The sequence below is a fragment of the Sander vitreus genome, chromosome 9 (assembly GCF_031162955.1).
Source record: "Sander vitreus isolate 19-12246 chromosome 9, sanVit1, whole genome shotgun sequence".
NCBI classification, from domain to species: Eukaryota; Metazoa; Chordata; class Actinopteri; order Perciformes; family Percidae; genus Sander; species Sander vitreus.
Window position 1 is genome coordinate 22,436,903 of NC_135863.1, and position 23,929 is coordinate 22,460,831.

Genomic DNA, 23,929 nt, shown 5'->3' on the forward strand with positions numbered 1-23,929 from the left:
GCCGATTATCAATGCAGCATCGTCCATGTCCACGATTCGATGCATCAATTATTTGATTAATTTCAACACCTAATATTAATATCAGTGAAAAGTAAGTGTTGGGTTAAATATATCCTCTTCCTGCTGCAGAATTATGTGGGAAAAACAAAGCTAGGATAAACACACAGTGAGAGGCTGAAAGGGCAAGCAGAAAAGGTGACAGATGGGAAATAAGGGGGATGGAGTTTAACCTCTAAAGAAACGCTTGAAATTCCATGCTTTTTGGTCTAAATATCATAGCCAAATTAAAAGTGGTACAGTTCCCATATACTTTGACACTCAGGGATGTGCCTGACATAATTGGAAAGGAAAGTTTTTGTAAGTGTCAGGGTGATTCTAGGCCTTACTGACACAGAGTTAGAGAGGCTAGAATGGAGGTTTTTTATTCCCGTCCAAGTCATACATCTTTAAAATTATTAATATACACTGCTGTAAACACATCTGGTGAGATACAGACAACACAAGGCTATAGCCACATGTCTCAGCTTACTACAGAAAAAAATCCAGAAGCCAAAAGACTTACAAATTGATTTTATATGAATTTTCTTCTACAGATATGTCTCTCCGTTTTTCTTATTTCAATTTGAAAAGTGCAAAGAAAAAAGCCAATGAATTACAAAATAAAACACTTCTCAAATACACAAACACACCCACATCAATCACACACATACTTGAAATAACTATATACATAAATGTATAGAAATAAGTAATTATAAATTGCACAGGGTGTGATATGCTTATAGGAGGCCCTGTTTTTGCTTTGACACAGCTCCAGCCATTACAGGGTTAAAATTTCAGTGTCCAGTTTGGTGTCTATTGAATTGTCTGCTCATTGGCTAAAAAGGGGTCTTATAGCATTTAAATCTAACTGGTCCGAGCAAATGTCGATCGTGCACGTGGGGCTGACATCGCAGAGGGAGCATCGGGTTCCCATAGGCCTATCACAGGCAAAACTGAACGTATTGGCTCAAACAAGGTATCTATGGAAACCTTAGACCCTAGAGAATACAGTGACGCCCACATCGAGCTGGTAGACATCTTGGATGAGAAGCGAGCTGCGATACGAGTGTGGAAATGAAGATTTAATGCTTTAAAGTTATAAAAACGTTTATGAGTGGAGGTTACAGCGACGCCACAGCCACAAAGTGTGCCGTCCACGGTACAGTGAACCTAGAGAGGTTAAAAGACTAGGAGAATAGCCTTCGTTTCGGTATATGCACCGGCTACATATGATGAAAGCTTCTTCCTGCGCCTAGCCAATGAATTGCTTTCTCTCAATGAATATTCACTAATTATAGGGGGAGACATGAATACGGTACTAGATTTAAATCAGGATAGATCAGGGGTCAACCACACGAAAGCCCAAAAACACATATCGGACATGTTCAATGCAGTTGTGGAATCCCACTATCTTACAGATATATGGAGGATGCACAATCCTACTAGCAAGAATTACACCTTTTTTTTTTTTTCCACACGTCACCTCACCCACTCCTGCATTAATTATTTTTTTGTGCTCCAGTGAACTTAAGGCAATGTTCCACACGATAGAAATAGAACCAGCAATCCTGTCTGATCACAATGCGCTGATAACCACATTCCATTGTGATATGTTAGGAGAAAGATCTAGAAGGTGGCAATTTAATATTTCCCTTCTCCAAAACCGGGTTTTGACACAGAGTTTAGAGCCAAACTGGCAGAGTTTGTATCAATCAATACTGACTCAGTTTCAGACCCGGCGTATATCTGGCAAGCCACTAAAGGATTTATTAGAGATTTCACATCTTCCTTTGCAGCAAATTTGAGTAAAAAGAGAGAGGCAAGGATTGCGTAGTTTGAAGAACGTTGTAAATCAGTAGAGCAGTCTCTAAAGACGTGCTTTTCTAAATCTACACTCGTTTAGTCAGTTAAGTCGAGCAGAGCTAAATGATTTGCTAGGAAGGGGAGCTGAGTTCATGGGCACAGAGTGAGGCAAAATTACTATTTTAATGGTTGTAAACCAAGCAAATTGCTAGCTCTGAAATTGGAACGGAGTGAGTCCAGGGCTGCTGTCGGCAGCATCCGCACGGACTAAGGTATCTCAACGAATGCTAAAGATATCACTGCCACTTTCCAATCCCTTTATTTAAAGTTGTATGAATCCTCCTGCAATCCGGATCCGACACAGTGCCAAAAGTTCCTGAAAGAGCTAAGCCTGCCTCTTCTTGACCCAGAGGAGGCAGAAGAACTAGGTCAACTTATTGCGTTGGAGGAACTCGGGTCAGCGTTGAAAACAGCTGGGAAGGAGAGAACACCGGGGTTGGATGGCATTCCATCAGAACTTTTACTACAGTACTTTGACACACTAGGACCTATCATTTTACGGACTTTGACCTCGGCCATAGAGAGGGGGACCTTTCATCGACAAACCAACACTGCACTAATTTTGGTCATACACAAAAAGCGCAAAGATCCTACGGAGTGCTCGAACTACAGGCCCATCAGCCTCATTGGGACTGATATTAAGCTTTATTCCAAAGTCTTGGCACTGCGCCTGGAACGCTTCGTTGAGAAGCTAGTCTACCCCGACTAGTCAGGGTTTATACCAAAGCGTCAAGCTGCAGACAATATGCGCAGATTGCTCCATATAATAGAAGAAGCCAAGAAACCTTCCAACAATGGCAGCGGTTTTATCACTAGACACGGAGGGGGCCAGGTTCATTGACATGGTATGTGCTTTGTATGCGAGTCCCACGGCCATAGTCTCAACCAGTGGCCTGCATTCATAACCATTCCCCATCGCGCAGGGCTCGAGACAGGGATGCCTGCTATCTCCCATGCTATTTGCGATCTCTCTTGAACTGTTAGCCCAGGCCATGGGGTGAGATGGAATATGTAATGTCCAGATTGAATCCAGTAGCAGCTCAGTGTCGTTATTTGCAGATGATATTTTGCTGTACATATCTGACCTTGAGGACTCTGTTCCAAAGATCCTTGGGATCTTTAACGACTTTGGCTCAATCTCCAGCTATAAAGTCCATTGGAATGGATCTGATCTTCTTCTGTTGAGCAACGGACAGGTGACATTGGCTATTGGTGATACGGTACTGATCCAAAGCAGAATTGCATATTTGGGCATCACCATTCACGCATCGCTACAGCGAGTTGTCCAGGACAACTATGAAACTATAATAAGTAGTGTTCAGAGGGATCTGGCTGGTTGGTCTGTGCTGCCGGCATCACTACGGTCCAGGATTGCTGTTGTTAAAATGAACATGGTTCCTCATGTGAATTTCTTAAGTACAATGATCCCCTTACCCCCACCAATAACTTTCTGGAGGAAACTTGATGCCGTAATTCGGCAGTGTATTTGGAATGGTGAACAACCTAAGCTAAAATACTCTACCCTGCAACGTACCACAAACCTGTGGCCTGGCCCTCCCCAACCTTGAAGTGTACCACAGAGCCTTTCAGCTACGGGCCCTCAGAGTGTGGATGGACCCCTCATCTACAGTTCCATGGAAAGAGGTGGAGTAGAACCTCACTGGAAGTCTAGGACTGCAGGACCTTGCCTTTGCAGGTGTGTGTCCAGGGGGGTGTATGCTAACCTATGGCCCTATTGTCGTCAGCACGTTGATCAACTTTGAACAGGTGGAGGAGCAACTACGCTACACCAATAAGTGGCATTTGTACACCCCAATTTGGCACAACATAATGTCTGGTAACAAACCTTTTGTTTATAACCAGTGGAGTGACAGAGGTATTTATACTCTAGACCAGCTATTCAGTGATGAAGGTATGTTAAGTTTTGAAGACCTGAGCGCTAGCTTTGAGGCCCCTAGGACATCCTTCTTCCTTTATCTACGCTTAAGATCAGCCCTAAAATGTTATGGAGTACCATGAGGGAACAGTCTTGAGATGCACCCAATCATTAAATGGCTTGTTGATTCTCCTGTGAGAGGAGTAGTGTCCAGGATTTATGCTGGACTGATGCAAGTATCCGTAGGAGAACTCCCAAAAGTAAAGAAATGGGAGCGAGAGCTGAGCCTGAGGGGAACGTAATTAATTGGGAGACAGTTTGGGACAACATTTCCCAATGTTCCAAGAACCCAAATCACCAGCAGATCCACTTCAGCATATGCCATAGGACATATTGGACGCCTCAGAAGAGATACGTCTCTAAAGTCATTCCTACTCCCTAGTGCACGTTCTGCCAACCTGAACAAACTGGAACTTTCCTGCACGTGGTCTGGGAGTGTGAACAGGTGCATGATTTCTGGTATGAAACAACATCGATGATATTTGATGTGATAGGATGTCGAATTCCTACTGACCCAATTGTTTTGTTACTTAATGATGACTCTAAATTACACCTACTTGGGAGACAGAAGAAAATTTGGCTGGCCGGATCAACCGCGGGCCCCTCTTCCCCCCCCCCTCCAACTTGCTTTGTATAAAACAGTGGTTGGCATATTTTCTAGACATAGTTATGCTTGAGCTCTCTACAGCAAGGATTAACAAAGCCAAATCATCAACTATAGACCTATGGAAAAACACAGCAGCACAAGTATCAGTCCTAATGACCTCAGCATCACAAGAGGTAGAGGAGAACAACTAGGCAAGGTGTGATTTCTGTTTTTTATTTGTTTTTGTTTATTTTTTTGTTTTTGTTTTCCTCGAGACTGCAGAGGGTGGGGGGTGGGAGAGGGTTGTTGTTCTTGTTCAATTGTGTTTGTCTGTTCTGTATGTTTAAAAATATAAAACCAATAAAAAATGTATCTTTAAAAAAAAAAAAAAGACTGGGAGAAAATACAGTAAGTAAAAGATGATAAAAATGTATGTGTGAGACAATAAGGTCATTTGAGGTGTGTTTTTATACATGTGGGTGTGTGGCGTAAGTGGGAGGACAGGGTGACTTGTTTCCTGGCCTTGGAAAAGCTGGCAGTGTGTAGGAGGGGAAAGCCCAGGGCATGACCTGCCTGCATGCCTGGGGCTTTAGCCTGGCCTTGTGCTGAGGCAGGTTATTGAGTTTACAGGATGTGGTCAAGGACTATATACAGTACTGCTTAACTGACACTTGCTTTTTGATAGCAGGGGGAAAACATTAGCCTCTAATATGTAGCAGTAACATAAACTAAGGCAGAAAAAGTAATTTCTGTTTTTAGGTTGGTTCATTGTCATTAAAAATAATTGAAGGGTCTTTACACGTGGAAAGTCGGGAAGGAATCATGTCCCTGTCGTTGCAACAGCGACAACATGTTGACATGTCAACAGTTGTCGACGTTTACAACATGCTAAAGAAACGTCTGGTGAGAAGGAGCAGCTGGCAACACCATGTGTTTGACAGGAGGCATGTGGGTGTCCATATATTCCCCTGGATAACACTGGAGTTAGCAGTGACAATAACTACAATGCAGAGGGTTTTACCAAACTTTTAGAGGAAAAAGGGTACAGTCGCATCACGGCCGAGCATAGACAACTATTCTTCATTTGATTTCAGAGGCTATGATTGTAACATAACAGAGCTTATTAGGAAACATAAGCTGCTACTTCTAAACATATTATTATAAGGACATATGCTTAAAAAAAAGGTTCCTATCTGATGAGCCATACATATTTTAACCCAAGCAGTCTTTGTCATGATACACACCTATCATTGATGGTATTTGTGATTAGAAACCGTTTTTTCTTTGTTTGTAAATGTTTCTCCTTACTATTAAAGAGTTACACAGTCCATGGATTTTTTTTTTTTTATAAAGCTAACAAAAAGATAGGGCTGTTAGATTTCCTTGTATGGTATGGCAGTGCCTGAGCTTATCATAGGTGTCCTATCCAGTGTCATTGTAGTCATTATATCAGGAGCGGCTGTTACTTACTTCTCCCAAAGCCATTGTTGAAGCTGCACGAGTAGCTCAGATAAATGCCTTTTAACTGTTTTGTAATTGCTAATAATTATTTTAGCCTGAAGGTACTTTGTAGCAGTTACCTATCATTGTCATGGATTCACGGTTTTCTTTTTCTTTTTTTAAGGAGGGGGTTATTTGTTTCAGATTACTCAACACTCTGTAAATACACCAACTGTAACAGATGATAAAGCCAAGGTGTTTGTCGGGGTTTTGTGTTTAGAAGTGTATTTTTCCAGTTCTACTCATTAGAGCTGATATCCACTACTTTCAACCACAGCCATCAAGTAACTCTGCAGATCTGCACTCGAGAGGCTTGTTGCTGCTGTTTTTCACTAGCCGCCAGGCAGACAACTGTCATGACCCAGACACTCAAATACAAGTTACTGCTTCTGTGGTTACACAATGTGAAGACCAGTGCATGCACGTGTTAAGCTTCTATACAGAGCTACTCACTGTAAGTCCATTTGAATACAAGGTTGTTTAGATTGAACCATTTTGTAGACTAGTGGTCAGAAGGATGCCAGTATTTGTTGGTTTCAACTTTACTGGGTGGGATAAGAAGATGATATGCTGCTGGCTTTAGCATTCATAGCAGAGGAGAAATTGAAGTGGGAACAATGTAAAAGGAAAACAGGAGGTTGGACAAATGACGTGCACATGGGCTTTCACATGTTGTTCTGTGTATGTACACACATACACACACAGATTTTTTTTTTTCTAACTATTCTCAGAAATTACAAAGATTTGAAGCAGATTTAATTCCCTGGAAACAATTGTGAAAAAACACACACATTAAGACATTATTTTTATTGCACAGCAGAGAAAAAGAGCAAGAGAGAGCGAGGCAGGATTAGTAGTTATACGGTTGTGTGGCTGTGTGCTGTGGAGGGAGCCAGATTACCATCAGAGCAGTTGGAATTCAAGCCTTATCTCTGCTCAGCAGGGCCCAGTCTTAGGAACAGTAGATGAACTAGCCCTGGGTACAGGCCTGCCGGGGGACAAACACTGCTGCCTCTGTTACGCTCTGCTTAACAACTCGATTAGCATGGTACTGAGGTTGGCTGTGTCTTGGTTAGCACCAACCAACCTGCCGCAGTTTTCTGTGATTCCCTGTATCAGGACTGTCGGTCTCCTTGATAACAACACTGCATCAGCACAATATGCTCTGTTACATGAATTTAAATGATGTGGAAAACATAGAAGTCACGTCGTAATGTAACATAGACCTGCAGGTCCAAATGCAAATCACATATTTTCAGAATAAATTGATATAGGACTAGTTTCAGTTTGAGCTTGAATTAATCCAGTGTAATGCAGCATATTGGAATCATTAAGCAGTCCCTCCAGAAAAACGTGATTTATGCGATCGCATAATCAGCCAAAGTCCGCATATTTATGCGGGGGCCGCATTTTTTCAAATACGCCGCACTTTCGCCGCATAAATTGTCGATTTCCGCGCAAAATATGCAGGGCTTGCATGATTTCATAATCCCCGCATTTTCGTTGCAAAAAAGTCACATGTATCTTAGCAGAAAGTTGAAAAATGTTTACGTTTACTTGACACAAGAGCAGCCGTTTCCCCCTGTTGCCATGTTATGAAGTGACGTTATTACGCGACGTGAACATCATCGAAAAGCTGCAGACCCCATGATGAAGCCATGATGAAACCGCAGTTTTTGCAAGTTCCCGCAATTTTCATTTTTTAAGATAACGTGCCGCATAATCAAGGATTTTTGCCCACAACAATCACACAAAAAACTTTCTAGAAGGACTGATTAAGGGTTTCCTAACTATTTTTTTTAGAAGCAAAGCTATTATGACAGCTCATATCTTTAATTGTAACCCAAGTTAAACTGTATTTTCATATTAAATCTGATTAAGTAGTTTTCTGTTTTTTTTTTTTGTTTTTTGTTTTTTCATTAAATCAATGTTTGCAACAAAACTCTATTTATTCTACTAACCTTTTTCATCAGTTGTTTGTGATTTACTCTGCTGCAAGAAAAAAAATAATTTCCATGGTAAAATACATATGACTATGTGCTCATCTGTGTGTTTTCCCCAATTTTGCTTCCGTGAAATGATGCCTCTGGTGACACAATATCCCTTTTCCAAGCCTGTTTACTCATCTATCCTCAGCCAGTAGAGCCAAAAAAGGAGGAAGGAGAGCATTCTGTGAGACAGACTAGGATTGGCTAGGAAGACACACAGCTGATAGGATAATCAAAAAAAATGGAGAAAGGAAACGTGGTAGAAAGCGACAGGTTATGTGGGAGTGGTAGTGATATTTTACAGAGACCCTCTCTACATTCTACATCTACACTTCTGGCACCCTAGAAAAGGCGGTTGTTCCACTCAGCTGTCTGTCTCTCACACACGCACGCACACGCACGCACGCACACACACACACACACACACACACACACACACACACACACACACACACACACACACACACGGAGAAAAGGAAAGAGTGAGAGAGTTGCAGAGAAAGGCATACTCATAGAGCTCCTAGCAAACGCTGATAAGCTGAGTGCTGCATGTACCCTTGAAAAAGCTCTTTCCAATACACAAACATCCACGCGTTACGGTCAGCGAGTTATTTCTCTAATGTCAGAGGGAAAAGATATACACATGTATCTGTAAAGGGTGGGCCTGTGTTTGTATGCCTGCTGTTTAGTCATGTTACACTAAGAGCTCTACGTCTTGTCTTGTCTGCCTGTGAAACCTTTTCAGCTGAACTGTGAGTAATGACTAACAGGCAGCTGTGACAGATGTCAGCACAGCTTCATAGGGTTAATCAGTAGCATCTTATATTGAGATTGAGGCAACATCACAACTTATCATCTCTGTTTCAGCACAGTTTTTACTTTGGGTTCTCACAGCTTAGACGTTTCCTTTGCTTATTAGTCCTCTTCAGTCATAATAACATAGTTGTGCTTCAACCCAACACATTACGTCTTGTGCTGTACAGTATTTTTATCTGACAGTGTCATTGTGGAGGTGCTGTAAGAAAACCATGTTTAAATGCAGGACAGTTAGAGATGTGTAAACTCACTGTATAAATATTAACAATGTTTACAGCACAGACAACCAGGCCTTAAAGGAAAAGTTCAACATTGTGTGAAATAGGCGTATTCGCACTCCTGCCGGGAGTTGGATGAAAAGAATGATACAACTCACATATATGGATACTAAATATAATCAGCTAAGTTAGCTCAAACACTAGAAACAGGGAAGCAGCTAGCCTAGCTCTGTCTAAAGGTAACAAAATGTGTCTGCCAGTACTTTTTAAAATGTACTATAACCAAACTTAGCCGGCTTCTGTTGGTAGAATTATATATACTACTTATGTCTATACAGCACAGAAATGAGAGTGGTATCAATCATCTCATCTGAGTGAATAAGCATGTTTCTCAAAACGTGGAACTATCCCTTAAAAATGTGACCGTGTAGTATTATAGTCTGGTAGTATTCAAGGCTGCTTCATGGCCTCTGGAGGGGGAAGTTGGAACATGGGGGTGTGGGAACTTCCACACATGACCCACAGAGTATAAAACAGTCACACACATTTCAGACTACACTCTGGCAAACACATACAACAAAATGGAGATCAATACTCCCATCTCCTCTGTTCAGCTTGTTGTTGTCTACCATGTTCTCTCCTCCCTCCCCATCCATCTATCCCTATCTCCCCACATCCATGTTTATAAGTCTCAGGGGGCCCAGGGGTGAGGCTAGTTAAAGAACATAGCATGCTAATGGCTTGGAAAAGATATGAATAGAGGGGCGACTGGAAGGCAGCCATAGCTGAAATGACACACACGGACACAAGCACTCTCATTATGCCTGCCCCTCGCTTTTTATTTTACGTGCTCACTCTCACACATCTGTGTGTGATTAGATTTTGTTTAGGCTACTTGTGTTACTCCCAAAAGAGTGTAGTATTGGCTGAAATCCAGAATGAATGGGCCACCTTTATTGTCTGTGGTTCACTCCCATCCATATAACGTGTGTTGTGTCTGCAATAGCATATATAATAAGGATGTATAGTTCTCCTTTATTTTACCATGAAGCTTGATGGTAAAGGGAGTATTTGGAAAGGCTATGTCTAGCTGTGGTTGCATACACTGGTTTTGATTTGGGAATCTACATGTCACTTTTACAATACTAAACTCTTTTTAAGCTGTAGAAAATCAGTGTGACTCACTGCTCTGCCCATATTGTTGCCATACACCAGTGGTTGAACTTAACACCTCCTCTTTTTCTCTGCCTTCAGGACCTGTCCTGCATTGATGACCTCTCCACAAACTCTCTGTTCTCCTCTCCGGCTGACTCCCTGTCGGAGTATGCTGATGCCCAGCCCTTCATCAGCCCAGACAACCTGAACACAGTGCCCACCCTCTGGGACATCAACACTAGTACCACCACCGCACCAGCACAGAGCCAGTTAGAGGTCAGTAACACGCACGCACGCACACACACACACACACACACACACACACACACACACACACACACACACACACACACACTGATTACCACACAAATAGTTAATCTTACAACTATTATGTAATGCATACTTGTTTAAATCCATGCACACACATGTCTTGCACTAGCAAGCAAGGGTCAGATTGTCCCTTTTGCTTTGTAAAACATTAGGGCTGTTCTGGCTCTCTGCCGCCTATCACTCTCAGATGGGACTGTCATGGTGTAGGGTTAGTGTTAATTCTTCTGAAAATACAGAACACGGCAACACCATCCACGCTATAACTCTGTTTTAACCCAGGCTTCACTGCAATCTACACACGGGAAAACAAATACTTTTTTATTTTTTATTTAATTTGATAGTACAAAGGGCAGGGCAGTCATATGGTACCATGGCTTAACGAGAGATTTTCACCTTTTTTAGCCACCCATTTATTGTGTAATGGATTTAAGCCAATTTGTATCAATTATCTCCTTTTGGAAGTAACAATGACTTGCCATGATCAGTTACTGAATGTTTCAACCAAGGCTACTGCTCTGCATCTTCAAATAACCTTGTTTTAACCATTAGATAAATAATGATTTACTGAGACTTACTACAATACCAATAAGTCTTTATTTGGCTTTTATGCAGGTATCACTCTTTCTATGAGATAAACAATAATCATCTTTGTTTTTGTTGAACTGTCTCTTTTAAAGAAACTCATTGAAGTGTAGTATTACATGGTCTCCAAGTTGGTCTGAGAAGAGCAACTTTGTTCTTGAGTGTTAATCCTCTATCCCTGCTCGCATTGTTGTTGAGTCTACTTTGAATTAGATGGGTCCAAGGATATCTTGTTGATATGAATCGGAGTACATTTATTTCTCCTGCCTTCTGAAAGCCTTTTATGTTTTCCTTTTCATTCTGCCATCATTTCATCCATTATGTTGCCCGGACACTCACGGCTTTATCTGCCTTTTGTTGTTGTTTGTCATTGGCTTTTCACCACCAGACAACAAATTGCATTTTGTTGAGTGCTGCTCCATCAGACATCCATGAAGTGCCCACACGCTCTCATACACATTCATGTATACACAACACACACATACAGTGATGTATCATGTTTTGTCTGTTACTCTTTTCTTATGCATTGCCACTGTTTTCATTTGTTTTTGTATTTCTTCATTTTATGTTTTGTTGACAGCTGAATGGCACCAGCAGGTTTCATGGCTTGGCCAGTTTGGATGATATTACTGCTATTATCAGCACCCCACCTTTAGGAGGATTCCAGGTAGCCACACCAACCTCTCCAATCTGATGTTAAAATGAAACCAAACACTCTAACTAGATGAGCCTAATGGCAGTTGTCAGTAATACACAGATATTCAGTGTATGTTATATGTCTAATGTGCAGCTGTTATTGCCCTGTGTGTTTGCAACACAATATAAGGCTTAATTGTTTTACATAGCAACATAACATGCCACTAATCTAAGACTGAGGGCCGCATTTTGATAGTGGAGTACATGAAGGTAGTAACATGTGATGAGTGAAATTGTAATGCTCCTTCTTTGGCATGTCTATTGCCACAGATGATGAAAACATTGCTGCATGTTACAATGGACATTCCGCAAATGCACATTGCATAGAGAACAGATCTTATACAATATACTGCATTGCCTCATTTAATAGTCTATGTGAAAAGAAAAGAGACAGTGTAATATTAATTTGTCTGTCAAAATGGGACTCTTTTGCATTTCAAGTTTCTCAGATAACATTAATCTGACGTTGCCGGAATATGTAAAGCACTGTTCTGTCTACAGTTACAAACATGTTTCAAAGCTCTTATTCATTCTGCTTCAGCTGGTTTTATGCACCGGTAATTTAAGTTTTTTTTTTTTTTTTTTTACCATTGCACTGGTTAACATTCTCAGATAAGGAGCTTTAGATGTGCTGTGCTAACCTTTTACTAACTACTACTACTCACCTGCCTTTGACATTTTCAGCTACAGTGTATTTTCTAACTCGTCTTCACATAAGCTGGAACAAGAAGCGTAACTCCCAAATGTGGCTGTTATTATTAATGTGAATTACATTATTGAAATCTCTTTGGTGTTCCCAGCCTCAGAGAACCCAGTCAGCCCCAGAGGAGGAAGAGGATGCTGAGGAAGAGGAGACAGAGGAACTGGGACATGTAGACACATATGCTGAGTACAGACCTTCCAAATGTAGGTCACTAGACTAAATGTCAACATGTAGTTACCTATTATTACATCTACATTTTACTTCTTAATATGGCAACACACTCATGCATTTTGCAATGAACATGTTTGTAAAACTTTCCCTTCTTTAAACGGTTTTGTTTTTTTCCTCTCTTTAGCCACTATAGGAATTTCTCATCCTGACATAGTGGTGGAGACCAACACGCTATCCAGTGTCCCTCCTCCTGACATCACATACACTTTGTCTATCCCTGAGGCAACTATTAACCGTGGCCTACTGTCAGCTCTGCAGCTAGAGGCCATCATCTACGCCTGCCAGGTACACACACAGTACATAATGCACTTATTCATTTTGCCTCTATGAATGATTAATGGTTTGATTATGCAGGCATCTTTGTTCATGCATTTGCTCTTTGTGCGTCCTCAGCAACACGAGGTTATCCTTCAGAACAACCAGAGGGCAGGCTTCCTGATCGGAGATGGGGCAGGGGTCGGAAAGGGACGCACCGTGGCAGGAATCATCCTGGAGAACTACCTTAAGGGAAGGAAGAAATCACTATGGTAAGAGAGATAAACAACTCTGGTAGACCTCATAGAGGGGCCAAAAACATCACCAAGTAACTACCACAGTTTCATTGGGTGTCAATCAGGGTTCAAAATTAGCACAATCTAGCAGCCAAATGCTGGTAAAATATGCAATTGGCTGGGTGTTTCGCTCACCAGCCAAAAAAAAAGGTAATCTATTTAGCGGCTGGTAAAATGTGAACATTCGCTAGCCATGGATGAAAAAGTTTATTTTGAACCCTGCTTTCAATAATTGATTTATATGATTGTGTGATGCATGCAGTTAGTTAGTTGGTGCAGAAGCCGTTCAAATTACTAACTTTCCTGCTTCTGCCCTCAGGTTCAGCATATCCAATGACCTGAAATTTGATGCAGAGAGGGATCTCAAAGACATAGATGCTCAGCATATTCCTGTGCATGCCTTAAACAAGGTGAGTCCAGGTGGAATTAGCATGACAAGCTGAGAGAATGAATTGTTCCTGGCAACTGTTTGAGTTATATGTGCATCCTTGCAGAAAAGGAGACAAGCTATATTTGGCGACAGTGTGGCTCTGTATAGGTATATACATATCTTACGAATACTCTCCTCTTTCGAATGTTTGATTTGTTAATTGTAGATTAAGTATGGAGACACAGCTACCTCAGAAGGAGTCCTGTTTGCGACTTACTCTGCGCTGATTGGAGAGAGCCAGGCAGGAGGGCAGCACCGGACGAGAATTAAACAGATCATAGATTGGTGCAAGCCAGACTTTGACGGAGTTGTATCCTTCCATTTAAACAACCTCAAATCCAACAGTTTTCTAACACAAATTAGTGTTCCATGTCTGCGTTGTTTGCCCTTGACCTTTCCCCATTAAAGATTATTTTTGACGAATGCCACAAAGCCAAGAACGCCACATCTACAAAGATGGGCAAGGCAGTGCTTGACCTGCAAAACAAGCTGCCCCGGGCCAGAGTGGTGTATGCCAGTGCCACAGGTAGGCTGACACACAAATAAACGCACACTTGTACACGTAATGCATTACAACCAAAGATTTTAAAATATTTGTTTTTTTCCATCTCTGCCCCAGGTGCCTCTGAGCCAAAGAACATGATCTATATGAGCCGCCTGGGGATCTGGGGTGAGGGCACGCCCTTCAGAGCCTTTGATGACTTCCTGCACGCCATCGAGAAGAGGTTTGTAGGGTGACATGTTGCAGAATTCCCTCAAAAGTGTTCTGTTTTCCGAGAGCCTTTCAATCATGTGGATATGCATCTTCAAATCGTGCTTACTGGAAAATATCTTATAAAGGCAAGACTAGGAGACAAAACACTCCAATTTAACTTTTCTTTTTCTCCAAACGTCTATTTATTGGTATTTTAGAAGTAGAGATGGTCCGATACCATTTTTTGCTTCCCGATACCGATTCCGATACCTGAACTTGCGTATCGGCCGATACCGAGTACCGATCCGATACTAGTGTGTCATATATTTTATTATGTTTTAAGAACTGTATACTACTATCCCTGTATGGATGTGATATGATTTCTATCTTTGTTGTCAGTCTGGCTCAGGTTAAACTCTTTGTGAAACATGAATGCCACAGAACGTTCTTTTATTCTCCAGTTTGACAGTCAGTTATAACGGAAAAAGAACATAAATAAACTACTTTAACGTATTTTTTCTTTAGGGCTTTATTACGTGGTATCGGATCGGTGCATAAACTCCAGTACTTACCGATACCGGCGTTTTAGGCAGTGTCTTATTTACATCCCACCTCAGGTAGTTATCATAGCTAAGAGTTAACATAAGAGCCAAGGGGATATGTATTGCCAAGCTTCTACTATATCAATGAAGGGTTGCCAAGTTTTATATAACGGAACCACGCAATGCATATCTAAGTTCTTTTAGTTTTAGGTGCTGCATGGCGTCTTTGATTAACATAGTGAAAGTTGGAGGTTGGGCTCGTTTCCAGTTCAATAGAATTCCAATTTAACTTTTTAGTATTGCCCCACAGATGTGGGAAAATACCTTACAATCAGTTTGTGGCTATGGCTGGTTGATCCGTGATTGAGTTATGTTGAATAATTTATATGCTCTTTGTAAACAGAGGTGTCGGTGCCATGGAGATTGTTGCCATGGACATGAAAGTGAGCGGGATGTACATCGCCAGGCAGCTTAGCTTCTCAGGGGTGTCTTTCCGCATTGAAGAGATCGCGCTGGACAGTGACTTCAAACTGGTCTATAACAAAGCTGCCATACTGGTGAGCATCATGCCTGTGTCTATTATATTTGTGTATGCTTATGGTAAAGTTTGTGAAATAAAAAAAAACACACACACACACACACTATACATTAAAGTGACTATTTACATCTGGAATCTGTGTCCAGTGGGCGGAGGCTTTGCAGGTGTTCATGCGTGCAGCCGATGAGCTGGGCCTGGTCAGCAGGAAGTCTCTCTGGGGGCAGTTCTGGTCGTCTCACCAGCGCTTCTTCAAATACCTCTGTATCGCTGCCAAGGTCCGCTGCCTGGTGGAGCTGGCCCAAAAAGAGCTGCAGGCTGGAAAGGTCAGCACAACACACTCTTGAACACTGAGTCATATAGTATGTATAATCTAGAGGACTATAAATAATCCAAAGGACGATCCAAGCAGGAACTGATATTGTATAGATAAGTGGCGATAGCTGCAAGGACAGAATACCCTTTTTTCTTTTCTTTTTTTTTGGAAATGAATGCTGTTTTGAAGCATAGTTATGCCAAAACTTTGCTTTGTCTGCATAGGAACAGCAGAGTTTTGGATGTTATTAGTTGAATCTACCAGCAGTATTAAGGTTTTATTTAGCACTTCACTTCACACAGGTTGAGATGAGTGCATCTTGTTTTTTCCACAATCGTGGTATAATAACAACACAATAGAATTGACTTCAGGTAACACAGTAGACCTGTTTGGTTGTTGATGTGTATTTGACTCACCTCCACCACAGTGCATCGTTATTGGGCTGCAGTCTACTGGAGAGTCCCGAACCAGAGAAGTCCTGGATGAGAATGATGGGCATCTCGACAGATTTGTCTCTGCAGCAGAGTGAGTGAAAAAGGAACATTTTCTCTGTTGGTTTGTTTTGATACTGTATGATTTTAAGTTGATATGTTTATTTGAAAGAATATTCACTAAAATGTCTTCTCTGGGTTACAGCACTGTCTGAACAGCTAAATGCTCACTCACAACAGCAAGGTTTTTTAGGAAAACGGGGAAAGTTTAGCATTTTCCTCCTTCATACCTTTCTCTCATACATTAAACCCTGTATGGAAAGGTTTCTATCTGTTTGCTGGAAGCCATAGCAGTCTGTGGGTTTCTTCCATTTCATTTTGTTGCTTCATTAAACTGCCTAATGATTTGCCAATCTTGAGGAGAACAGGTCCTCACCACATACATTCTATAAAATTATAAGTATTCAGGTCATGCCATTAATGTCCTCACCATTTATCCTCAATTAAACCAAACAATCTCTTTAGTTATTAGCAGCCTTTTAATTATGAAACGGCTCATCCAAGAAAAACAACAACGAGAGGGTAGAGGTGATGAGTGCGCTGCACTTGTTTGACCCTAAACCTCTCACAGCAGACATGTTTGAAGGTTTGGTATATTAGATCACACACAACATGTCTGTCAACACCTCACAGCTTTATAGCTGTCACCCTTATTATTAAGGCTGATCACTTTGCTGTCAGAATTAAAGTTTCTCTCTCTTTTACTCCTCTTCCTCTTTCCTTTAGGGGAGTGTTCCAGTCTCTTGTAACAAAACATTTCCCTTCAGAGAAACAGAGGAGAGAGAAGGCACCAGGGAATAAGAGAAAACGTAAGTGAACACCATGCAAGTATGTGTACCCTAGATCGTATTAGAACAGTTCACGTCCCATGTTTTTCACTCTTATTATATGCAGCCAGTGCTCAGCTGACATGTCAGGCATTTGCCTTGAAGTCTAAACTAACCGTTAACAAAGTGTTTTTGTGTGTGTGTGTGTGTGTGTATATATATATGTGTGTGTGTATATATATATATATATATATGTGTGTGTATATGTATGTGTATATATATATATGCGTGTGTGTGTGCGCATCTGGTTGATTGCATACCATCTGGCAGCCATGATTCACATTGAAACACAATTTTTCTTGCAACCCACTTCTATTTCTTGGCCTCTCATTGAATGATACTACAGAAAGTCTAAGTGTTGAGCTGTACTTTGTGTTTCTTAATCTAATATAATTTTGTGGCTTCCAACCAGGGAAGCCTAGAGGTCGCCAGCCCAAGGTGCCCAAGCACACCATGGACAGCGGTGGTGTGATCAACATTAGCGATGACAGCAGTAGTGACTCAGATGGCATGGACACGGACTCCAACTCCTCACCAGACTCCTTGCTAGACAATGATGATGTCATCTTTGTTAACCACACTAGCTGCCAGACAGGTAGGGAGAGGTCTCTTTCTTTAGTTTGTGTCGTCAGTAGGAAGGCAATTTCAACCTTAGTAGGTGTGTCCAGTCCCAATCAACATAATAATAATAATAATAATAATAAACAGATGCATGTCTAGACAGTGAAACAACCTTCCGTGCCCTGTTGTTTTTGTGACTCTTGCCTATCAGGGTTACATGGTTAATGTGCTTCCTATTCACAGCCCGGATAGAGGAGATGAAACAGGGCCTCCTCAATAAAATAGCCATGCTGGGAAAAGAACTACCTCTCAATACCTTGGACGAGCTCATCGATAAGTTTGGAGGACCAGATAAAGTCTCAGAGGTACGTGCCTAAAACACTGAACTAGAAACTCCCTGGCCACAGGTATCTAATGAGCTTAAATGGTACAGGTGGGATTCACGTGTTTCCTCACCATCTAAATCAGTGTTCACAAATAAGAGCAACAAATAAACATGCATGTTTTTTTTAGGGTAAAATGTCTGACAATGTAATGAATATTTTTTTTCTGCAGATGACTGGTCGTAAGGGTCGTGTGGTGCGGTGTCTTGATGGCAGTGTCCGTTATGAGTCACGTGCTGAGCAGGGTCTTACCATCGACCACATCAACATCAAGGAGAAAGATCGCTTCATGGGTGCAGAGAAGGTCAGATACGCCAATCAAATAGATATAAATGATGTCTTGCATCTACAAATTCATGACTTGGCTGCAAGCAATCTGTGTCTTAAAGAAATGTACTGCTTTATAAACAATGTTCAATACGATGTTCACCAATACCCAAAACCTCTTTCCTTCAGTTGGTGGCCATCATCTCAGAGGCGGCCAGCTCTGGGATTTCCCTGCAGGCGGACAAGCGAGTGAAAAACCAGAAGCGCAGGGTCCACATGACTTTGGAGCTGCCTTGGAGTGCAGACAGGGCCATTCAGCAATTTGGTGAGTCAGGAAATGTAATCTTACAATGAGTCTTTTAAAAGTAAAGTGAAGTAAATGCTTTGAGAATAAAACACAAAACATATTTGTGCTTTCCCTTTAAAATGTGCCAGGGTAATTTTTTGTAGACACAATCTTGGGTCTCTCAAGCTAATTTAAAATTGTTGCTGTTTGTTACATGGAACATGTAAGTCAGTATTATTTTTCCTATTCATAACTTTGTTACTATAGCAACAAATGTCAAATACACCTAAAACAAAGTTTGTCTGAAAAATGACTCATTACTAGAGTTGGGTATCGTTTGGGTTTTTTCCAATACCGGTGCTAAAATGATACTTTTAAAACGGTGCCGGTGCTTGAACCGAAATATATATAATATATTTATAATGTATATAATATAAAAAAAGGAGCACAAAACGACAGTTGCCAACATTAAAGAACAGCTTGTTTATTGCTAAGGCCATATGTTCAAAATGAAATGATTGATTAATAATGTAATGACAATAACTAATAACAATGACTTATTTCACCAGTAAATTGCTGTTAAACGACAAAAACAAGCACCAGATGGGAAAAGGGTATTTTACAATAAATTAAAATGCACCACAAGGCTGGTGAGTTTCAAGTGAACGCACCGTCTGTGTTGTTTTTCCGACAACGGCAGCTGCAGTCAGACTATTACGTCCCGGTGTTGGAATCCTCTACAGGGAAGTACAGTCACACTTTACACCATTTAACGTTATCTGTCAGCATTTTAACCATTGTGTTTAATCCAGCTACTAGCTAACGGTAACGTAGCGTCCAGTGCAGCGACGCTTCTGGAAAAAAAAAGTCAGGCTCCAAAATGAGGCACCGAAATGTTCCTTCTTATTCGGTCTCGTTACTACCGTTTACGTCGAAGCCGGTGCCCTATTGGCACCACGTTTCGGTACCCAACCCTACTCATTACAACGCATCATATCGTGTAATTTCTTATCAATGGATGTTATTCATCAATGAGTTGCACGTTTGTTGCTTCTGCATTTCATGATGTCACAGGTAGAAAGATGAGCTGGGCTCTTTCTCTTTTGTTTTTACATAAATGCCTGAAACAACATGCAGCAGTTTTAGGGTCACAGGGTATCAGGAATATAAAGAGGAGTAGTTCCTCCTTTAAAGTCAGGAGAGGCTCTCATGTTTAGGCCAAGGATTACCACATAAGGACATATGTTGTCTTACTGAAACACTGCTGGTAATACAGTATATGGTTGGGGTTGCTTTCAGTTATTCCACATAGTGTACAGTACAAGTCAAAAGTTTGGACACACTTTCCCATTCAAGTGAATGAGGAACTGTGTCCAAACTGTATATATAGGCAAGGATTTAGTAAGTGTCTGCATCCATTATGTATTTTTTATGCTTCAACTCACAACACACATACCATCACAGAGGATAAATTGTTTGCCATAATTGGCAAACTGCTTAAGTAATTATTTTCATTAGCAGCCTCCCTGCTTAGTGTGAAACTCACCCTTAGCTTAATTCTTTAAGTTTGGAAGGTTAGTGTTCACACATACATGCACATTGTACAAATACACATAGAAAGTCATATTTATGTCCTCATAAGAGATTCTATTGAATTTTCCTTGGCTTCCATGGAAGAACTTCGTGGAAAAAAAAATTTCTTTGGTTGTTGGCTGTTGAAACAGGGGATCTTCTCTCAGACTGTAAATATCAGATTTACTTCCACTGTTCCAGGTCTTATCATCTCACCAAAAATATCCCCTTCTTACTTATCTGTTACTAATAATTGACCCATTGTGTGAGTAGATGCAGCCTGTGTTACTTGTTTTTGTCTGTCTGGCTGTTGATACCAATACATATCACAAAATGTATATCAACTCATACTACTATTGTGTAATTTCAAACCTTAGGAAATGATTACCTTGTTTGTCAACAATATTTTCAGTCCGTGTTTTCCTTTGGCTAGATTTCTGTTTGACAACAACACCACAATCATGACACTGGGTGCTCATCCATCTTTGTTGTTAAAATTGTATTGTACAATTATGAATTTTAGCTGTAAGGAATTAACAATGTGCACTGTAAAATGCACTCAGTCCGTAGGCCTCATCTCTCTTACTGTTTTGGTAGTATAAATACTGTCTTTTCTTCGTCTTTCCAGGTCGCACCCATCGGTCCAATCAGGTGACGGCCCCAGAGTACATCTTCCTCATCTCAGAGTTGGCTGGGGAGAGACGTTTTGCCTCTATTGTGGCTAAGAGACTAGAGAGCCTGGTAAATATCATAGCCTTATAGTTGTGTGTGGGTGTTGCATTTGCTCTTTCTTTTGCACAGTTCTTCCACATTTACTAGATTTTTCCATTTAACTCAGTGAAATCTGTTTCATGGGAAAATAATCCTTTTCATCTTGTTGTCCTTTGGAGTGTGAGAAGAATTGTTCCACTGTAAACGGAGAGGATCTGTGTTTTGTGTTTATTGATCTGCCATTTGCCTTTTCACCCTGGCGTTACCCTCTGTCCTTCCTGTTTCCTGGGGTTTTCCCTAGCCTACAAGCTTTTTTGTTTCTGGTTCGCTTAAAAATTGACTTTTCTCCACAAACCTCAAGAGATTCTGGGTCTTTCCCTTCTACAGCTCAATAATGGAAAACTGACTAAGCAGAAAAAGCAAAGGAGCTTGTCTGGATAATTTATAACTCTAATTTTCCATAATTATCAATGCATTTCAGCATATTTATTCGTCGTCATTTATTTCCATGGTGACACAGCATGACAGTTCTTTTGGGAAAACAGCAAGGGGGGTGCTATGGGATGGCGGTTCCATTAAGTCATTTATGTGTTTGTCAGCCGTTTTCGGGAAATCCGCATCAAGAATAGGTCTCATCTCTCTGTCTGTCTGCCTGCATGAACCTGATATAATACAAATGCACACACACAAACACAGCATCGCTTCAACTGCTGAATACCTTTGCAACTGGCTGACTCCAGATCAGCAGTGAAGTCATATTTGGCTAAGACATCCCTTTTGTTTTGGTATCGCAAGGCATTTTTCCACGTGGGCAGAGCCAGCAGCTGGCAACAAGACTGATCTGCTGTTGACTTTGCTTCTTCTAAATTTTCCTCCACCTTCCTCGCAGTTCATTTGAAATCTTTAAAGGATGAAAACCACACGGGCTGGGATCTTAAATAAACCCCGCACTCAAATTTAAGTTAAGATTGTGGTTGAATAATGTTTCTTCATGCACTGTTGTCTTGTAGTTGTCTTATGTCTGTCTCTTAAATGTTGCTCGAAGTCCTATTGAGGCACAATGTCAGTAGGCAGTTGAAGAAAAGGTTTCGCTTTACACCTTAACCTCATCTGTTTCCTCTTGATACATTGGGCAGAGACCTGGCTTTCTGTGTGTGTGTGTGTGTGTGTGTGTGTGTGTGTGTGTGTGTGTGTGTGTGTGTGTGTGTGTGTGTGTGTGTGTGTGTGTGTGTGTGCGCGCGCTAAAGCTTTCACATGCTGCTGTTTGATGCAGAGTGAATCTACCTGCATCTAAAGGTGTTTGACCTATTCATATGAGACTAATATCACAGGTTAAATCCTTGTTTGTTTGTTTTTTACCAGGACTTTTTAACTGGACTGTAGTTCTATACACTAGTACACAACAGAGTTTTATCAGACCTAAGCCATTTTCACATACAAATTCCAGACTATGTCCAAGCAATTGGGTCCCGACGTAGTCCGGAGTTTCCCTTTCACACATATAGCACACAACAGGAGATTGTCAGTGTCAGATGCGTTCTCACTTACCGGAAATACTCTGTTGGGTTTAGACGAGGGGTGGTGCTGGGTAAAGCGTGCAGCAGACTGGACATGACACGGATTACAGTGCTTCATTGAGCCATTCATAATTTGGTCATAAACAACCACGTCTCTTGCAGTTCCTTGAATTTGTCTGATGATTTCGGCAAGGTTTTAAAATGGCTCTTCATATTAAAAAGGTTGCAGACCCCTGGTGTAGATAATTTTAGGTTTGTGTGTGAAAGGGACTCTAGTTGTAGATTTCCAGGTAATTAAAAGTGGTGCTTGCAGTGGATATTTAACATGGCAAACATTCATATGTGGTGTAATTTAAAGGATTTCTGTATTTCGTCAAATTATGAAAAGCTAATGCAATAACATACACTCCATCAATCACTCAATCAAACCACTCAATCATGCTAATACTTATAATAATAATACTAATAATAATGTTGCTAATCCACTTTGCAGGGTGCATTGACGCATGGAGACAGAAGAGCCACAGAATCCAGAGACCTGAGCAAGTACAACTTTGAGAACAAGGTAGGCAAATTTACCTTCTGAAAATAAAATTCAGACTTTTTAATGTCAAAACATGATTATTTTTTTAACTTAAACTATTAATGTTTTTTTTCTTCTCACTTTTAGCAGTATACAGGATTCTAGCAAAGTTGCTGAAGAGCATTTGTGTATACCAATTGCATGTCTCTTTTCTTGCAGTATGGTACCAAGGCTCTTGATAAAATCACCAAAGCAATCCTTGGCCACATAGAGAACAAGGTGCCCCCTCCCAAAGGCTACCCTGGGGGTGATGCCACTTTCTTCAGAGGTATGTTTGAGCTTTGGTTGACTGTCAGCTTCTCTAAACCGATAACTTCACCAGCAGAGTTTCCTGTGATTGATCAGTAAAACAACTATGCTTTTCTTTATTTCATTTCAGACATGAAACTCGGAATGATGGATGTGGGCATCTTTTGTCGAGAGTCTCGCTTTGGGATCAGTACTGAGAAAGGTAGAGTATCCAAGAGGCATGCAGGCATATTGTATGCCAGTAGACTTAAGATAAATACTTCGATCCAGGCTACTTACTTCAACATTTCACTTTAGCTGTGTTCTTTCTGTCAACACAATTAATTAACTGTTGTGTGCCGTGTCTTTATCCCAGACTGCAGCATCACCAAGTTCTTAAATCGCATCTTGGGCCTGGAGGTCCACAAGCAGAACTATCTCTTCCAGTACTTCACCGACAACTTTGACTATCTAATCGAGAAGGATAAGAAGGAGGGCAAATATGACATGGGAATCCTAGGTATGGAGCTCAAAACACAGTATGGTTTTAGGTTTTACAATAATGCAATTTTATTTGTTGTGTTGTATATGTTGCGTAACCCCAACCACGAAAAGAAAAAGTAAAAAACAGTTTGAAATATATTGACAGGCTTTTCAAAAACAGCCTAACACTGTATAACAACGTAACTTACAGGATTGATCATTACACTGACAATAGTCTCTGCTCGTTAAATTGGATTGCCATTGGCCCTTAAGGGATTGATGTGAGTAATCTGAAGGTTCTCTTGTTCT

The 23,929-nt window shown here is 40.9% G+C and overlaps 1 protein-coding gene across 4 annotated transcripts in view; it reads left to right on the plus strand.

Annotated features, from left to right (window-relative positions):
• Positions 1-23,929, plus strand: part of sbno2b (strawberry notch homolog 2b) — a 71,444-nt gene that overhangs the window by 41,634 nt on the left and 5,881 nt on the right. For 3 of the 4 annotated variants that reach the window (XM_078259303.1, XM_078259305.1, XM_078259307.1), the window contains 22 exons: positions 10,201-10,377; positions 11,594-11,680; positions 12,510-12,615; positions 12,768-12,928; positions 13,037-13,170; positions 13,514-13,604; positions 13,791-13,934; positions 14,033-14,150; positions 14,244-14,349; positions 15,264-15,417; positions 15,545-15,721; positions 16,139-16,236; positions 16,929-17,011; positions 17,442-17,624; positions 17,834-17,955; positions 18,146-18,277; positions 18,430-18,565; positions 20,727-20,839; positions 22,820-22,891; positions 23,069-23,177; positions 23,289-23,360; positions 23,514-23,657. In XM_078259303.1, the coding sequence (XP_078115429.1) occupies positions 10,201-10,377; positions 11,594-11,680; positions 12,510-12,615; positions 12,768-12,928; positions 13,037-13,170; positions 13,514-13,604; positions 13,791-13,934; positions 14,033-14,150; positions 14,244-14,349; positions 15,264-15,417; positions 15,545-15,721; positions 16,139-16,236; positions 16,929-17,011; positions 17,442-17,624; positions 17,834-17,955; positions 18,146-18,277; positions 18,430-18,565; positions 20,727-20,839; positions 22,820-22,891; positions 23,069-23,177; positions 23,289-23,360; positions 23,514-23,657 (2,719 nt within the window). The remainder of the gene's footprint in view (positions 1-10,200; positions 10,378-11,593; positions 11,681-12,509; positions 12,616-12,767; positions 12,929-13,036; positions 13,171-13,513; positions 13,605-13,790; positions 13,935-14,032; positions 14,151-14,243; positions 14,350-15,263; positions 15,418-15,544; positions 15,722-16,138; positions 16,237-16,928; positions 17,012-17,441; positions 17,625-17,833; positions 17,956-18,145; positions 18,278-18,429; positions 18,566-20,726; positions 20,840-22,819; positions 22,892-23,068; positions 23,178-23,288; positions 23,361-23,513; positions 23,658-23,929) is intronic. The other variant, XM_078259304.1, reaches the window with a different exon arrangement.